Source organism: Loxodonta africana, chromosome 4 (genome assembly GCF_030014295.1).
Source record: "Loxodonta africana isolate mLoxAfr1 chromosome 4, mLoxAfr1.hap2, whole genome shotgun sequence".
NCBI lineage: Eukaryota > Metazoa > Chordata > Mammalia > Proboscidea > Elephantidae > Loxodonta > Loxodonta africana.
The window spans coordinates 18,520,040-18,538,320 of NC_087345.1; the positions used below are offsets into that span (position 1 = coordinate 18,520,040).

Consider the following 18,281-nt stretch of genomic DNA (forward strand, 5'->3'; position numbering starts at 1 on the left):
TACTGAAAATGGTTCTGTAGAAGAAAACTTATTTTTGTGTTTGCCATACCCAGCAGCTTTAAGCTGATTGTTTTTTCTAACAGGTTTATGAGTCAGAATAGACGCTGCAGCACATAACAATAACAAATTTTCTGTATTGGTGGCAAACCAAAATATTGCTTGTTGGCACTGCTACCATGCTTCTTCACAAGGTCTCTAACATCAAATGTGAATCTAGTTAGATTAGAAATTTATTTAAATCTAAAACAGTAAGGAAATAACCCAAACACTTCCAATTAGTTGCAGGGCCTATCACCTGCTCTTTTTGTTAAGAAAACTATTGTCTATCAGTTGCCACAGTGGACTGAACGATACGGGAAAACATTTGTCCCCTCTCCCAAACACACAGGGACACCAGAAAAACATTTTAATCCATGAGTAAGCTTGAAACTTAGTAAAGAAAACCCTCAGGTGCCAGAAGCCAGAAGAAACTTAAAGAGTACTGAATGGAAGCTAAGGCTAAGGAGATCAATGAGAAACTGCGACCAGGCACTGGCCTTAACATGGGGGCCTAGGGCTTTAATGCTGGGTCATGAGCTCTGAGAAAACAGAGGTGAAGGTGAGCTACCTGTATAAAGCTGAGAGAGTTCATGAGATGCTTGATATGTGAAATAGGAACCAGAAAAAATGCCACCCCACTCCACCCTAAGGAAGGCTGAATTCTACATCAGGCTACGAGGATGAAAAGTTAAGAAACCAGAAATCAAGTTGGCATAGCGCATGTGTATGAGGTCTAATTCACATTGCCAAGGTGGTACTGTGACCTTAAACTTGGAAAACTGACACAAAAACTGGCCAGAAATTAAAAAACAAATACACACACAAACCCCATAGGGTTCCTGGTAGAGGCAAACACAAAACCATTCTGTAGGGAGCTCCCATAACAATGGGCACTCAGAATAAACAACCTCTGCTAAAGCTGAGCTTACACTTAAATTATAAATCACAACAAGTGAAATATTACAAGGAATAGTCAGCAGAAACAAGTGAAAGAACTTGGGTTTCAAGAACTAGAATAAACCAAAAAAAAGACTTAAAAATTAGCATGCTTAAAATATTCAAATAGATGAAGTAATTGAATCAGACAATAGCTGGATAGTATTTAAAAAGACTGGAAAGGTAAACTAGAAATTAAACAGAAGGTAATTAAAAGTTCAATGGACAGGCTGAAGAATAGTCTAGATACGACTGAGGAGAATTAGCAAATTGCAAGACACCAGGACAAAATGAGAAGGCCCATAACTAATAAGAGAAGGAACAGAGATCTTATTTGAAAAACACAATGACTAGCAGATAATCAGAATTGAAAACCTGCGTGTTCAGATTGCAAGAACACACAAAGGTCAAGCAAGACAAATATAAATACATTTCACATCTGGGCAAACTGTAGTGAAACTAAAAAAATAAAAGAGAAAATCTTAACTACTACCAATCTACCTACTTACCTACCTACACACATGAGGAGAGGCAATCAAACTGATGGAGGGTTTCCCATTAGCAATAATAAAAGTTAGCCACTGGGATAGCAACTTCAAAGTGCCCACAGGAATAACTTAAGACTTCTTTTCCCATTTCATAATTCTTGTGTGAGGGGAATTAAGTACATTTTCAGAATATAAAGTGAGTTTATTACTCACAGATTCTTAATGAAAAAATTTCTTCAACAAGAAACAACTTGAATCTAGAAGGAAGAAGTGGGCTACGCTGTAAGCAAAAAAAAAAAAAAAAAAAAGCTAGTAAGTATGTTGGTAAATCTAAATATGTACTTAATGGACCACAACTACCACAACGTCCGCCAGCTGAGCCCAGAACAACTAGATGGTATCCGGGTACCAACACCAACTGCTCTGGACGGGATCACAACAGAGGTCTAACAGAGATTGGAGAAACCCCAAGAGTATGGCCCCCGGATACCTTTTTAACTCAGTACTGAAGTCACTCCTGAGATTTCACCCTTCAGCCAAAGATTAGATAGGTCAATAGGGCCAACAGTAACACACGTGAGGGCTGTGCTTCATAGCTTAATCATATATACGAGACTAATGGGTACCCCAGCCTAAAAGCAAAGAGAGGTTGAAGGCATGCTAGAAACTTAATCTTCCTCTTAAAAAATGAGGACAGTATGCAAGTTGCACAGCAACCAAATCTCTTGACTGGTAGAGTAGGAAACAGCAGTACCCCACATAAAGATGGCCGCTGATCGGCCACTTTGGATTTGTGTTGCCCTCCACAGTCCTGGCAATAATCTAATCTCCCACATCAGCTTCCTGAGAGGGTTCACTGTGCCTCTTCCTAGTCATCTGCTCCAGGACTTCGACCTGTCATTTTTCCTGTTCCGCTTCACTCAAATTGTAAAAATTCGGGTCTGTTCTAATTTTGCTTTGTTAGCCATGACTGAACCAGTTCAAACTGATTCGAAGCCCTGCTTTGAAATACATTAAAAAAAAAAAAAAAAAAAAAGACGATCGATGGATAGATAAAGGAAATATAGCAAAATGTTAATTACAGAATCTCGGTGGAGGGTATATGGTGTTCACCACACAATTCTTTCAATTCTTCTTTTTGTTTGAAAAAGTCCATAATAAAATGTTGAGAAAAATGATAAGCATAAGGTTTTGAGTTTGGATTGACCAGAAATACAGGAGATGGGGGACAAGATGCAGGTTTATGGGCCTGGACGATAGCTCAATTAGTGACACACTGGTTTGAGGTACCCAAGGCATCCAAGCAGAAATGCTTATCGGACAGTTAGAAACTAGACTAGTCCTAGAAACTTGACTACCAAAAACCCAGTAACTTGACTAGGTTCAGTTATTTCACTATGTCATTTCCTAAATGTCTTTCTGCTTTCATGCATTCCTTTCTACTGAAACCCCTTGTCCTCTTTAAGGCCCAGCTGAAAAAGCTTTTACCCTTCTACCTTCAGCACTGTAAGACTAGTCCATGACATTATCATGTTTCACTGGAATGAAAATTTCTAGGGAAACATAGACTCTCACACAAAATATACACTATTTGGTGAAGGAATGTTCATATAAACAAATAAATACGACCCAGTATCTGAACATCTATTTTTTTGTGTTCACACTGATTTTTGTTTCAGAAGGTATACATATTTTTCTTTCTGAGATATATAGCAAGGATGGCGAGACTTCATCTCACATACTTTGGACATGATATCTGGAGGGACCAGTCCCTGAAGAGGATATCATGCTTGGTAAAGTCAGGGTCAGTGAAAGAGAGGAAGACCCTCAACGAGAGGGACTGACACAGTGGATGCAACAATGGGCTTAAGCATAGCAATGACCGTGAGGATGGTGCAGGACCCGGGCAGTGCTTTGTTCTGTTGCACACAGGGTTGCTGTGAGTAGGAAGTGACTGGATGAAACCTAACAACAACAACATATATATGTTGTATATCTATGCGCACATAAATATATACACATACAAATATACATAAATACAAACTTTCTTAAAAGATATCCTTTGCAATAGGGAAACTACCTTGCAGCTCAACTGTATGATAAAATGAGATATCGCCGAATTCATAATATATTTGATTTTCTCTTTCTTAGTAGCTTTTCTTTCAGATACTATCTGACACTTCATTTTGCAGAACTACAAAGACTGGTTGTCCTCAGGTGGCAAAACTATGATCAATTTTTTTCTTTCTACTATTCGGAACTTTCAAATTTCTACAAAAATAACATATTACACCTTAGTAACAGGGGAAAACTTTTTTTTAAAGAGGAAATCTTTAATGACATAGTCATCACACCATGTGGTACAATTACTGGAAAATTCCTCAAGTGTGAGAAAAAAAACCAAACTGAGGTGATTGATTTCTCATTACTATCTTCCCAATGGACAGTGAACTTCCGAAGGTCAAGGGCCAGGCCCTGCTCATCTCTGCACCTCCTGGCACCCAGTACAGCATGGAGCCTGGCAATTAGTAAGCACTCTAAACAGTGAAAGGACCCATATTTGACACTAAAGAGAATACCAGAAAGTACCCAACACCAGTAGAAAGTCACTAGTTTATTCCATTAACTTAACTGGTCATAATTCTACTAATTTTGAAAATCTATTTTTCAAAAAGACCTCAAAGAACACCTCTCCCATCTCTCAACAGTCCCAAGGAAGACAATGCTGCTGACTGAAAAGAAACTGGGCTTGGCCCCGTCTATGAATCCTAAGTACCAGTCAGAATAAGTCACGGTATTCCTAAACCTTTGCTTGGTGAAGGAAGTGAATAACTATTAAGAAAACCCACGGAAAATTAAGATTGCTCCTACTTTTGTACCAGATAGACATGGCGACTGGTAACATTTCATAGTTTACATGATTCCAACATCCAACACCCCCGCCCCACCCCCCCTCAAAACATTCTCAAAGTTTCACCTTGGCTGTCCACTCCAAGTCTACTTACTATATTAAAAAAATTTTTTTCTTTACCTTTTCTCCCCTTTCTCTCTCTCTGTCCTTGTCTTCTCTTTTCTTTTTCTTCTCACTATGCCCATCTGTGTGGAGGCTGGGAAGTGGTGGAGGAGGGGCAGCTGCTCCAGGGTATGGGATGCTGGGAGGAGGGGCAGGTGTCATGGTGACCTCTCCCACTGCTGCAGTGGAAAGTCCTGAACTTCTCTTGGACTTGGAGTGTCGCTTCTCTTTATGCTTTTCCTTGTCCTTTTTCTTTTTGCTCTTCTTTGACTTCTTCTTCTTCTTGATTTCCCGGTAAGAATCATCTATCACTAACTCCCCAGCCTCCAGTTCCCCACCCGAGGACGAGTCTGACTCTACCAGAATAGGTTCAATCTCTGAAAGATCAAGGTTAGCATTGTGGGGTTCTGGGAACTGGGGGGCATCAGACCCTTCAGGGCCAGGAGATGAATGTGGATCTGAGGATGACTTGTGTTTCTTCCGGGCTGATTTCAGAAAGCTCTGTAACTCGTGTCCTAGGAATAAAGCACCTTGCTCATCCCGAGCTGATTTCTTAGAGGATTTTTTCACAGTTGCTTGCGGAGAAGGGTACTGAAAAGACTCCTCATCAACTGAGCTGCTTCCTTTCTCCTTTGGTGAGAGAATGAGTTTCATCTTTAGGCCATCAGGCTCACGAAGGGTCAGTGTCTCTGTGTTCACATACAGTGGTTTCATTTTTTTTGATTTGTGGGAGCCACAATCCTCCAGGGATAGTTCCCCACTGCTTCCACTTACTTTCTTCTTGTGGTGTTCTTTTTTACTCTCTGAATGGCTTGAAGAACTAGAGGATTTCTCCCCTGTCTTTTTGGAGGGCTTGGAGCCTGGTGCCAGTGGGGAAGTGATAGCCTTCAATAGGTCCATGGCTGTATCCGCAGATTGTGGGCTGGACTTTTTCTTTTTCTTCTGTGACGATTCCAAAGACGCAATGTCTGTAAATAATCAAGAGAAGTAATGGCAATATGATAGGCAGCAACTTCCAACCTGTTTTCTCTCTCACCCAAGACACCCAACTAACAAGAGAAAGAGGCTAACAGGAATGTCAGGGGAGGTCCTTCAAACTGATTCCCAGCATTTGGAGATGATGCCCATGTGCTTCTTGGCTTGGTAGATTCTGCCTCTGATCCAGGAGACAGTTTTCACCACTAAAGTTGTTTCTCTTCACTGAGTCTTCACAAGCTACCAAAGACAGCATACCCGGAAGAATGGACTATCAGCTGTGGGATTAAGGGCACTTAAAATTTAGATTAGGCTGCAGATCATTTGTTTCTGTGTTCGGGACAAATTCATTCTGGAAGAGGGTTAGTCTCTTCAGCTATGTGCATCCCATAGCTAAGAAAAACTGGTCTTGTGAGTGGATATACACTGAATGGAGAAGTAACCCACAGGTGCAGGCCAGAGGGCCCAAGGACTACAGATGGCAAAGGAATGCTAGGTAACATTGGGCACAAGATAAGCGGATGATTGGGGGGGGAAGGAACCTGGTACCTGGTATATCACAAATGAAGACTGTTCTTCTATGCTGAATCCTCCAAAATACCAGCCCTCCACCTCTCTCCTCCTCCACACTGGTTTATCGGCACTCAGAACAAGAACCACTGTCCTGTTAAATAGGCCACTGAGTCAGCAACATCTGGATCCCTTCCCCTACCCCGATTCCAAGAACCAGTGATGTGTTTGTCCCACCTGTTGCCCTTTCCCGTCCTTACCTCCAAAGCAGTAATCATCAGAGGAGTGCTTCCTCTTCTTCTTATGTGTGTCCGTCCCCAGGAAGTAGAGTTCACTCTCCTGGAATTAAAGGGGAAGAACAGTCCATCATGAATAAGATGAGACAAAAGCAGTTGGGAACTACTCTTGTTCTTAGATGCCTTTTAACTCTGGAAAACAAATTAAAACACAAGAAATAACAAAAATAAGATGTGAATTCAAACAAAAAAATTGATGAGACAAAAAAATTGAGTGACCTTTTATTTTTCTTTTTAAAAGTTTTTAAGAGAAATTTCTTTTTTTCAAATATTAGGAAATACAAGAAACAGTTAGGTTCCCTAATTCAAACGTTAAGAACCTCACCTTTAACTTCTTCTTGGAAGAATTCCTGACCTGAGCAGCGATTTCTTCCTCTTCCCTTAAAAAATCTTTGTAAGAACGTTTCTTTTCTCGTTGGCTTCGGCCAGCTGCCAGTCCTATGTCCTCAAAGCTGTGATCACCATCAAAGCAATCTGGGAAGCATGGGTTCATTTGGGAAAGGAAATGGGAAAGTCAAGTAAGTAATGACCAAATCATCGCACGTGCAATAGTACCTCATTTCTAAATTAAAATTATGTTTCATTAAGTCCACTGAAATACAGGGCTAAATCCAAGGGGACAAGAATATTTCTTGATGATATGGCTGCAAATACAATCAAACCTGAAGAACCAAAGCTTCCACACTATGCAAAGGCCCAAATGTGCATCCTCAGACATGGTTTCTTAGTTGTGATTTGGCAGGTGGACACGGACTTGCAGAGGTAAGGCTGGAAAGAATAAGGATTCATGTGCTGCGCTGCTCTGTGGGAGTCCAATACGTGATTCCTATGCCCAGACTCCTGCACACGGGAGCTGGCAAGGACCAAGAGTGCTGCAGGGGATCGCCCCAATAAACTAGGCTCGATTTCAGACTCTCATGCTGGAACCCCTGTCCTGGGTTTCGTTTCCATGGGCCCAGCCTGGGGGTGTCGTGGAGGCTGGATATCATACTAGTGCTCTGGACCATCACTGGGGAGTCCAAGCTGTGGTGCCCAGTCCTGGTCACTATGTCCATGGGCTGCAAGGATTGAAGAGGATACCCCCTTTGGAATGCTTCTCAGATTAAGGGGTCATACCTTCTTTCTTCATGGAGTCATCATAAGCCATGGCGGTCCTGCAGGCCCTTTGAGAATGTGTCACTGTGTCCAGGCTCCTTCCCGTCTACAGGACCAGGTCTGAGAAACAAAGAAGGAAAACCCTCCTGTAATGTGAATTCACTGTGGAGAAGAAACCTTCCAGGTGGAAATGCGCAGTGATCCAAGGGCCGACTAGAAGGGCAGCAAGAAATAAAGCAGTGTCTTGTCACCTCCTCAGTCTGCTTGTAAATCTACTGGGGTTGAAACTCCAGGAGGTATACTAGGCTTAGATTTGATTCAAGAATTAAAGGTGTGGTTTGGGAAAGTATATAAAATGCCTCACATATAAAAAATACTTCAACGAGAACTTCTGAAATGCCAACAGGACCGACAACACTGGGACAGAGTAAAAACCGACATCAAGTGAGAGCGATAGGTTTAGTCATGGTTACAAAAGGGACAGGTAAAGCAGGTTGCAGAGGAAGACAGATTATACCACTCAGATGAAGAAGACAAAATCCTACCAACTGGACTGCTGACACTGTAAAATCTATTACATTACAATAAAAATAATAACATTATAGCGATATTAAAGATCTTTAGACCATATTTTTTTGCATGTATTTCACTGGGCTAAGACTTTGCTCAAATTCATGTAAGTGTAAAAGTAGGTATACTTCTTACATTAGCTGGCTATATGACAGCTTGTAACACTATCAAAGCCTTTCTTAAAGTTAGTCTGGCTAGGTAAAAATAAGGGAGAATTATCATTTGTCTACTGATAATGAATTTTTTATGAGTTAAGATTTTCACTAATTACAAGAGTTACTACAATTTAAATGTTCTAAACAGTACTGAATTTGTTAAAATTTTTGGCATTGAAGTTTATATACCAATTTTGACTTTGAAGATGACAGTGCTATAAACTGCACAGTTAGACAAAGTCCTTTAAATGCTTTAAGGACAGGTAATGTCACAAGTCCTATAGGAAAAGTCTTTGCAGTAAATTTCAAAAATACATACAAATATATTGAAGATGTTCTCACCCAGTTAGGAAAATGTTTAGAAGTTGACTTGATTGGTCATTTATTTTTTATTTTACCTTTGTTACTATAATGGGATTTACTTCAATGGGGCATTACTAATACCTTCAGGTAGGTATGGATGATACTGAAGTGTGTAACTTCTGTGAAAGAAAGGATGAATTTGATTAACAAGGGAAAGTTTCACAAGCGTTAGATTAAAAAAAACTAAAGACTTACTCGTATAGGTCAGATAAAATACAATGCATGGATAGGCCTAAATTGAAAATAGGAGGAAAAAAAAAAAGTATTACCAAGAATGATTTACAAGTAAGATTAAGAAAAGAAACATAAAAAAGCAGTTCTCCACTTCCCTAAGAAATGAAATGAAGAATGGACTTGGTTAAAATAAGAGCAGCTAGCGTCAAGTAAACAAACTAAACGAAGTGGATTATTTTAAAGATAAGCCAGAAAAGCACTTGCTCAAGGGGCATTTTCGTAGGAAATGAAGGGGACGGTGACATAAGGCCAGGCCTCATGTGGAAATATGAGGGGCAAGGTAGTGTAGTTTTTCATGTTCCAGCATTACGTATTAAACTTTCTCAGGTGGAAACTACTATCTTCCCCTTTCTACCCAAAGGGAGTGGAGGGGTGGGAGAATGTCATCAGGTATTAGATCCATTAATGTGAAAATAGTATATCCTTTCACTGGCACCAAAATAAGGAGCCCTGGTAGCACAGTGGTTAAAATGCTTGCCAGCTAACCCAGAGGTTGTTGGTTCGAACCCACCAGCTGCTCCACTGGGAAAAAGATATGGCAGTCTACTTCCACAAAGGTTTACATCTTGGAAACCCTATAGGGGCAGTTCTACTTTGTCCTATGGGGTTCTATGAGTCAGAATTGACTTTGATGGCAGTGGGTTTGGTTTGATTTTGGAACCAAAATATTGAGATTTTTAGGGAGAAAAAAAAAATATATATATATATACATCACATTGATTTTCATAGGCTGATAATGCCAAGAAATACCACAACTTGAGACCTCAAGTTAAATGCTTTTCATGCCAAATAGTTTTTGGCAAAGAATGCTTGAGAAATAATGGGGAAAAAATCTTAAATATCCAATATCATACACATGGCCAACAATCTGTCAACAAGAAAATGCACTTCTAAATGTAAGGTCCTGAGACTTAGGATTAGGACTTCCCTTTGGTAACACCAAAGGACAGAGTTGAGCAATCTAACACTCAGAATAGAAATAAGTACCTCTGCAGACAAAATAAGAAAACAAATAACTGCAATTTGGAGTATGAAAAGGTGCTTGACGTCTCATAACTGCTTTGAAAAACAACCAGTAGATTAAAACAATTGCGAGAGGAAAACAGAAAATTAGGAGCTGTTCCTCAGAGGCACAGGCCAATACAGAAAACACGGGCTGCTGTTACCATTAAGTCTTAGAATTAGGCCTGTTGCTGTTCAGATTTTCTTGAGAAACACTGAAGAACATCTTATAAATTAGAGGATTAAATAACCTGTAGAAAAATATGAGAGTGGCCTGAAGACAAGTCCAGTCCACTAAATAACTGGGGTAGCTGAAAGCTTGAAAAACTAAAATTAAACACAATGGACTATATCAGTCATAGCTTGGGAAGACTGATGGGCCCTTAACTTCTAGATGCTTTAAAATCTGAATATTACTGTAGCATAGGGTCTAGTTCTGGTTGCTGGCTCATAAAAGAAAGAGGGCACTAGTTAAAGAAGTCTTAAGCAACAGTGTAGCAGACAGAGTAAAGGAAACATTTATGTAAGATCAGATGAGCCCCTGATACTCCTTCTAAGCCTCAAATACTATCCATGGTAAAACTGGAGTTAGGGGCAGGCAGCTGATTATTCAGGTTAGTGGAAATGAAACATCTTAGGTTTGATTTTCACATTAGAAAACAGAGGCCATAATTGAATTAAATGTTGGCAAATGTGAAATCTGTTAAAAGCCATTTTTCTGAGTTCCATAATCTTGGCGTTGAGAGAATTCAATGCTGTCAACTTCAAGAGGCAGGGATAATTTTACAATTATGTTCATTTCAGTGTGCTAAGAAATGACAACATAAGTAAAATTTCATTATTTAGCACTGTTCATGGCAGTAAAAAACACGCCATCATAAAAAAATGTATACTTATGAAATGTGCAAATTGTTAAATGGCTTTTTGGGATTTTTCTTCAGGATACAAAAAAGGGGAGGCAGAGTTGTTCTTCCACTTGTAGAGAAATATACAAATTATGGTCAGGAATAGGCTTTTGGGATTACCGACGTCATTAGGGAAAACTTAAAATCATCAGCTATAGTACTTGGTTACTTTGAAAATTCATATTATAAATACTGAAAAGAGAAGTTTCAGAAGGTGATTTTTTGAGGTGATCCGAGCCCTGCAATCACTAACAAGCTTCTTCATCCAGAATGCAAACAAATATTGAAAAAGAAGGAACACAGGCAGTCCCATAAAGCAGGAAGTAAGTGAAATCCTGAAAGCCAGGTCTTGTCCAGGATGAGAACCGTGTCCGGGGTTTCTCCTCTTTGCCCAACACCTCTTGCAGGAACTCAAATTGCCACATCCAGCTGTTGCCAGTTTCTGAATTTTTCTTTTTTGGGGGGCGTGTGTGCGTGCGTGCGTGCGTGTGTTACTTCTAGGATATGAGCAGGTGAGGTCTTCTCATTTTTGTCGAAGTTTCCTCCAATTTCGGCCACGACTCAATTCTCGCCACTCTCTTTTCTCCAAGGTCCTACCTATGCAGCACTCACAGCCCCTGCCAGCTCTGGAAGCTGCGGAGATCCCGACCGCCTGGGATGGGGACTGAATCTTCTTGTTGCAGTGTAATTAAGCGGAACCATGACCACTGCAGACTGGTTGACAACACACATTTCTACAAAACCAGCAATACGAATTTTGACAAGCCTTGTCCAATCAACAGGCTTTATTTTGGCTTCGGTTTTTTGTTTTTGATTCTGCTGAGGGAATATAATCAGCCACCAGCTTGGGCATTAGAAAGGAGGAAGCCCAGACGCTTCTCTTCTTTTGCATGATAAAAAGACAATCTACACCTTAATAGCTGTAAGGGAAAATGGGCCTGTGTGAGGAGACACCACTAGAAACGCACGTTAGAACTGGGTCACCCGTAAAAAATACACACGATACCAGGTTATTTATACAGAGAGCCCCCCAGGACCACCACTTCTGTGGTCCCCACGCAAACCAATGGGATCCTCCCCGCAGCTTTGCAGCAACAGCTAGTTCAACAAAGCTCTGCAAAGAGAAGAAAGGTCCTGGCATCCTCTTCTGCCAGCCGCTGACCCAGCCCTCCCGTCGCGCCGGACTCGGGCCCCTTTGCCCCCAGCAGCCCCAGGACCCCGCATCCCGGGCCCCGAGCCCAGCCGCGGTCCCCACTCGGGTTCCCGCGTCCCCGGCGGCCGCACGGTGCCCCCGAGGGCGGGGACGGCCCGGGCAGGGGGAGGGGCGGCCCCGGCCCGTAGGTCCCCAGGGCGGCCGCACGCCCCCTCCCGGCCCCGCAGCTTTCCCGCCTTCCCCGTTTGAACAGCTCCCGCCCGCCTTCTTCCTTCGGCCCGCTTCAGCCCATTCCCGGGGGCGGGCTGCGGCCGCTACTCTAGTCCCCGGCGCGGCCCCTGGGCTAGGCCGCGACGGGCCTGGGGCGCCCCCGGGGCGGTTTCGCGGTCCCGGGACGGCGGCTGGTGGCGGGGCGGGGCCGCTGCCGCCTCTGGGTGGGGGCCCGGCCCGGCCTCTTGGGGGCTCCGCTCGCCGCTACCTTCACTCGGATCGCCCGGATCCCGCCTCAGCGCCGCCGACCGCCGCCATCTTGGAGAAGGAGAGAAGAGCGCGAGCGGCTAGGAAGCCTCAATCGATCCCAGAGCGCAGACTCGGGCTCGGGAGGGAGAATCCCGATTGAGAAAGAGCGCCGAGCTCATCGAATGAAACTCTGAACTCGCGGCTAGTGTTAATTGAGAATCTGCTCGGTGGTAGGCTTGGTCTAGAGACTTTACGAACATCATGTCATTTATCCTCACTACATCTCTGTGAAGTGGGCTTTTATCGCACTTGGCAGACGAGAAACAGGCTCAGAGATGTTAAGTGTCTTGCCCAAGGACAAACAGGTGGTTGGAGTAGGGGGCAAAATTCTATCCCAAGTCTTCTGATTCTAAAAGCAGTGCCCTTCCCAGAAGAATATGCTGTTTCGTTCAAAATATTTTTATACAGTGTTTCCCCTCTTTGAAAAATCTAGAACCCTGCAGATTAATAGCAGTGACGCTTATTTGGAATTTGCCATCTACATTTGGGTGTTTGGCATATCTGGAGTGAAGGGGAAGAACACATCTTTATAAAAATGTACTGTAAAATAACTTTCCTAGTGAATCGCATGCATTTCTCCCTATTTGCACCTAAAAGCTGGAAATAGTCTTCAGAAAAACTAAGAGATGTAACGTTCAGGAAAGAATCAGAGCTTTCGAATTTGCTTCAGAGAATTTGGGCCAATGAGTAGAAATTAGAGTGTGCAGTCTTTGGTTCCATTTGAAGTTTTTTTTTTTTTTTTTAAGAGCAGTTTAATAGTGTAAGGAAAGGAGCCCCGTGTCACCAGAGGAGCCCAGCTAGAGGGGAGCCAGCAGATGCTAGTGTCTGAGTTACTGTAGAGCAGAGAAGTTAGAGATTGACTTCTGGAGTCATGCGTTCCATAAAAATCTGTGCAAATTTATGTGTTTGTGCACATGTTTGTTTCTTCTGGGTTTTCAGTGCCAGCAAACAACCCCTGCCCTAGTGGGCTTTCCATTCTAGAATGGGGTGGGTGCTTGCAGATGTTGTAGTTATGCAGCTCACTTTACAGACTTAGAAACTGAGACGGAGGGAAACAAGGTGATTTTTCTCAGACCACACTGCTAATTAGTGATCAGATGAGGACTAGAAGCCAGATTATCAGACTCTTGGTTTAGTGCTTTTTCTGCCATATCATGCTTTCGCCCTGTCAGCACTGGGTAGAAGGTCAGATTCTCGTTAATCACTGCCCCTACAACTGTGAAATGCTGAAAAGTTAAGACATCAGAGACAAAGTTGTTGAATTTACACTCGAAATGTAATTGCAACTAATAAATAAAACTAGCATCTTGGCCTCTTCCTCAGCCCCATCCCGCTCACCTAAAAGGCAGGCAGTCAATTTCACCAAAAGGTATGAGCTTTCCATTTTGGGGATATCTTGCCTGAAGCTAGGCCTCTCTTTGAGGTATTTAAGAGCCATAAGAATATATTTCCCTGTTGTTCTTCAGTACTCTGGCTGTATTGGTCAGGATGTTTTCGATTGTAAGTGACAGAAGCCCAACTCAAAAGAGTTTGCTATGAAAGGCAGATGTATTGGCTCACATTACTGAAATGTGTACCACCTTCAGGCTTGGCTGGATTCAGGGAATGACTCAAGCTGCCCTCTTAACATCTCTCTGTAGTGCTTTCCTCTGAGTTGGCTTCATTCTCAGGCTCCAGGTGGTGACTCCAACAGCTCCAGGCTCCATCATCTTTACAGCTAGCAGTGTCACTGGACAGGGGGTTTCTCTTTCCTATTTGTTTTGGCAGACGTCCTGGGATTGACTCTTACTGCCTGAATTGGGTCATCTGTCTAAACAGAAACCAATCACCGTGAGTAAAGGCATAGAATATACTGATGAGGTAAGGTTAGTCACATGCTCACCCCCCAGCAAAATAAAGTCTGGAAGGCTTTACTCCATTCTTATCATTAAGGTAGACTCTACTTTGAGATGAAGCTATGCCTCAGTCATGTTTTGAGTGCCTTCCAACCTGGAAGACTCACCTTCCAGCACTATATTGGACAATATTCTGTTGTGATCCATAGGGTTTTCACTGGCTAATTTTCTAAGTAGATCACCAGGTCTTTCTTCCTCATCTTACTCTGGAAGAACCACTGAAACCCGTCCATCGTGGGTGACCCTGCCGGTATTTGAAATACCAGTGGCATAGCTCTCAGCATTGCAGAAACAACAAGCCACCACAGTACAACAAATTGACAGATGGGCGGTGGAAACTGGCCCTATTGATCCTCTGTCTATTGGAACCAGAGAGGAATTCATTAATCCATAATGCTTCAGGGAAGAGGGAACCCTCCAGTTGCCCCTTGTCTCTGGGGTTGGGGTAGCATGGGAGGGCATTCCCAGTGGGAGAAATTGGGTGAAAGGAGGCAAGGGGGGTCAGTGCTTCGCCATGTGCTTGGAGTGGCAAGCAGTGGTGTTTCTGGGCCTGTGCTATGAGTTCCTGGGAGTGACGGGGGGAGGCTGGGCCACACAGAGATCTTGTACTTAGCCCAGAAGGGCTTGGGCCAGGCCCCTGTGTTCTCCTCCAGACCTGCCTGCCGGTCCCTCCAGTCTGTGCCTTTGTAGCCTGTTTTGTTGTTGTTAGGTGTCAATCCCTACTCATAGCGACCCCATGTGACAGAGTAGAACGGTATAGGGTTTCCTAGGCTTTAATTTTTAAGGGAACAGATCACCAGGTCTTTCTCTTGTGTTGCTGCTGGGTGAGTTTGAATTGCCAACCTTTTGGTTAGCAGATGAGTGTTTAACCATTGCACCATGAGGGCTCCTTGAATGCATAAAACCAAAACATCAAACCCATTGCCATTGAGTCTATTCTGACACACGGCCACCCCATAGGACAGAATAGAACTGCCCCATAAGGTTTCCAAGGCTGAAATCTTTGCGGAAGAGCCCTGGTGTCATGGTGGTTAAGCACTCGGTTGCTAACCAAAAGGTCAGCAGTTCAAACCCACCAGCCATTCTGTGGGACAAAGATGTGGCAGTCTGCTTCTGTGAAGATTACAGCCTTAAAAACCCTACGAAGCAGTACTACCCTGTCCTATAGAATCACTATGAGTCAGAATCAACTTGATGACATTGGGTTTGGTTTTTTGGTCTAATCTTTATGCAAGTAGATTGCCAGGTCTTTCTCCCTCAGAATCTCTGGGTGCCTCTGTTGTTGTTAGGTGCTGTCGTGTTGGTTCCAACTCATAGTAACCCTATGTACAATAGAATAAAACACTGCCCAGTCCTGTACCATCCTCACAATTGTCATTATGGTTGAGCCCATAGTTGCTGCCAGCACGTAATCCATCTCATTGAGGGTCTTCCTCTTCTTTGCTGACCCTGTACCAAGCATGATGTCCTTCTCCAGGTACTGATCCCTCCCGTCAACATGTCCAAAGTATGTGAGACAAAGTCTTGCCATCCTTGCTTCTAAGGAGCATTCTGGTCGTACTTCATCCAAGACAGATTTGTTTGTTCTTTTGGTAGCCCATGGTATATTCAATATTCTTCGCCAACACCAAAGGATGCATTACTCTCCTGGCTCTTGTTTCTTGGTAGTATAAAGTCCCCTCGTCTCTCTGCTTGCTTCTCTCTTTTATATCTCAAAAGAGATTGACTTAAGACACAACCTAATCTTGTAGATTGAGTCCTGCCTCATGAACATAACTGCCTCTAGTTCTGCCTCATTAACGTCATAGAGGTAGGATTTATAACACTTAGGAAAATCACATCAGGTGACAAGATGGTGGACAATCATAGTACTGGGAATCATGGCCTAGCCAAGTTGACATATTTTTGGGGAACACAATTCAGTCCATGACAGCAACTAACAACAAGTAGAGTACTAGGGATCAGATTTCTTCTGCCGCCTGAAACAATAAAAAAAAAAAAAAAAAAAAGACAAAATATATGAAACAGTGGTTTGTAGACCGGGGACATCAGGCAGCATGGGACAGTGATCTCTGAGAAGGAGGAAACAAGCAAGGAGAACCCTACAATTGGCTCAGTTTACTGTCTGAAGAGAGTTTCCAGACTACAGGTGAGTGAAGGGTAACCCAGGTGGAGCTCTGAGGTCTCCCTGAGTTGAGGTGACAGAGATGGGAGTCTCTGGAGGTAAAGCTGGCTTGAATTCAAAGGGTAGAATACCCAAGAGGCGAGAGCTGCCCACACAGAAAGTTCTGAAGCTCTGCAGAAACTCTGCTAAGTGAAAGAAGCCAGTCTGAAAAAGCTACTGATCAGCACATGTGTGTGAAGAAACTACCCAAGGCCTGGGAAAGAACCCCTAAAAGGATTAGAGAGAACAATCTCTGTAGCTCATTCAGGGCTAGGAACAGTTTGAGTTCCCACTAGCCAGTTTGGGAAAATCTGGGTTATCCGATAGAGCACTAGATGGTGGTTGTTGCTGGGCACCAATCGAGCCGATTCAGATTCATAGCAACCCCATGGGACAGTAGAACTGCCCCACAGGGTTTTCTTGGCTGTAATTTTTATAGGGGCAGATTGCCAGGGCTTTCTTTCCCAGAGCCACTGGGTGGGTTCAAGCTGCCAATCTTTCAGGTTAGCAGCTGAGTGCTTAACCATTGTGCCAGTGGGGCTCCTTAAAGCACAAGGTACTGTGGAGAAATTAGCTCTAGAATAAATTCTGTTCTGATACTATGTAACAAAGCTTAAAAGCAAGCCTTGAAAAGAATCAAACTGTTTCCAAGTAACTGTGTAGCAGAACAAAGCTCAAGACTATCTGTTGTTGTTGTTAGATGCCATGGATTTGGTTTGGACTCTTAGTGACCCTATGTACAACAGATCGAAACACTGCCCAGTCCTGTGCCATCCTCACTATCGTTACTATGTTTGAGCCCGTTGTTGCAGCCACTGTATCAATCCATCTCACTGAGGGTCTCCCTCTTTTTCACTGACCTTCTACCTTTTTTTATGATGTCCTCCAGAGGCTGGTGTCCAAAGTATGTGAGACGAAGCCTCGCCATCCTTGCTTCTAAGAGGTGTTCTGGCTGGACTTCTTCCGAGACAGATATGTTTGTTCTTCTGGCAGTCCATGGTGTATTCAATATTCTTTGCCTACACCATAATTCAAAGGTGTCAGTTATTTGGTTTTCCTTATTTATTGTCCAGCTTTCGTGTGCATATGAAGCAATTGAAAATACCGTGGTCAGGTGCACCTTAGTCCTTAAAGTGACATCTTTGCTTTTTTAACACTTTAAAGAGGTCTTTTGCAGCAGTTTTGCCCAGTGCAATGTGTCATTTGATTTCTTGACTGCAGCTTCCATTGGAGTTGATTGTGGATCCAAGTAAAAGGAAATCCTTGACAACTTCAATATCATGATGTTGCTTATTGGTCCAGTTGTGAGGTGATCTTCATCAGTTAAGTGCTTCAAGTCCTCTTTACTTTCATCAGGCAAGGTTGTATCATCTGCATAATGCAGGTTGCTCATGAGTCTTCCTCCAATCCTGATCCCGCATTCCATTGGAATACAAAAATATCCAGTGCCCAACAAGGTAAAATTCACAATATCTGGCATCCACTTAAAAAAAAAAAAATCTCATAACGCCAAAAGCTAGTGAGAATGTGGAGCAACAGGAACTCTTCGTTCATTGCTGGTGGGAATGTAAAATGGTACAGTCAGTCTGGAAGACAGTCTAGTAGTTTCTTACAAAGCCAGACAAAGGCTTGTCATATGATCCAGCAGTTGTGCTCCTAGAATTTACCCAAATGAGCTGAAATCAGATGTCCACACAAAAACCTGCGCACAAATGTTCGTATCAGCTTTTTTCATAATTGCCAAAATTGGAAACAATGATGATGTCTTTCAATAGGTGAATGGATAAACCAACCGTGGTATATCCATACAATGGAGTTATTATTCAGCAATAAAAAGAAATGAGCTGTCAAGCTATGAAAGGACATAGAGGAACTTTAAATGCATATTAAAAAACAAAACAAACAAAAAGACATGTTGCTGTCATGTTGATTCTGACTTATAGTGACCTTATAGGACAGAGTAGAACTG

General features: G+C 42.8%; 1 protein-coding gene across 6 annotated transcripts in view; it reads right to left on the reverse strand.

Annotated features, from left to right (window-relative positions):
- The window catches only part of HMGXB4 (HMG-box containing 4), a 48,781-nt gene extending 36,476 nt beyond the window's left edge, over positions 1-12,305 (reverse strand). For 2 of the 6 annotated variants that reach the window (XM_064283642.1, XM_064283643.1), the window contains exons 1-5: positions 12,213-12,300; positions 7,374-7,472; positions 6,583-6,731; positions 6,222-6,300; positions 4,495-5,444 (exon numbers count right to left, since the gene is read on the reverse strand). In XM_064283642.1, the coding sequence (XP_064139712.1) occupies positions 4,495-5,444; positions 6,222-6,300; positions 6,583-6,731; positions 7,374-7,404 (1,209 nt within the window). In that variant the 5' untranslated portion in view covers positions 7,405-7,472; positions 12,213-12,300. Of the gene's footprint in view, positions 1-4,494; positions 5,445-6,000; positions 6,116-6,221; positions 6,390-6,582; positions 6,732-7,373; positions 8,713-12,212 lie in introns of those variants that run through there. The other 4 variants (XM_064283644.1, XM_064283645.1, XM_003405323.4 and 1 more) reach the window with 4 other exon arrangements.
- Positions 12,306-18,281: the final 5,976 nt, after the last annotated feature.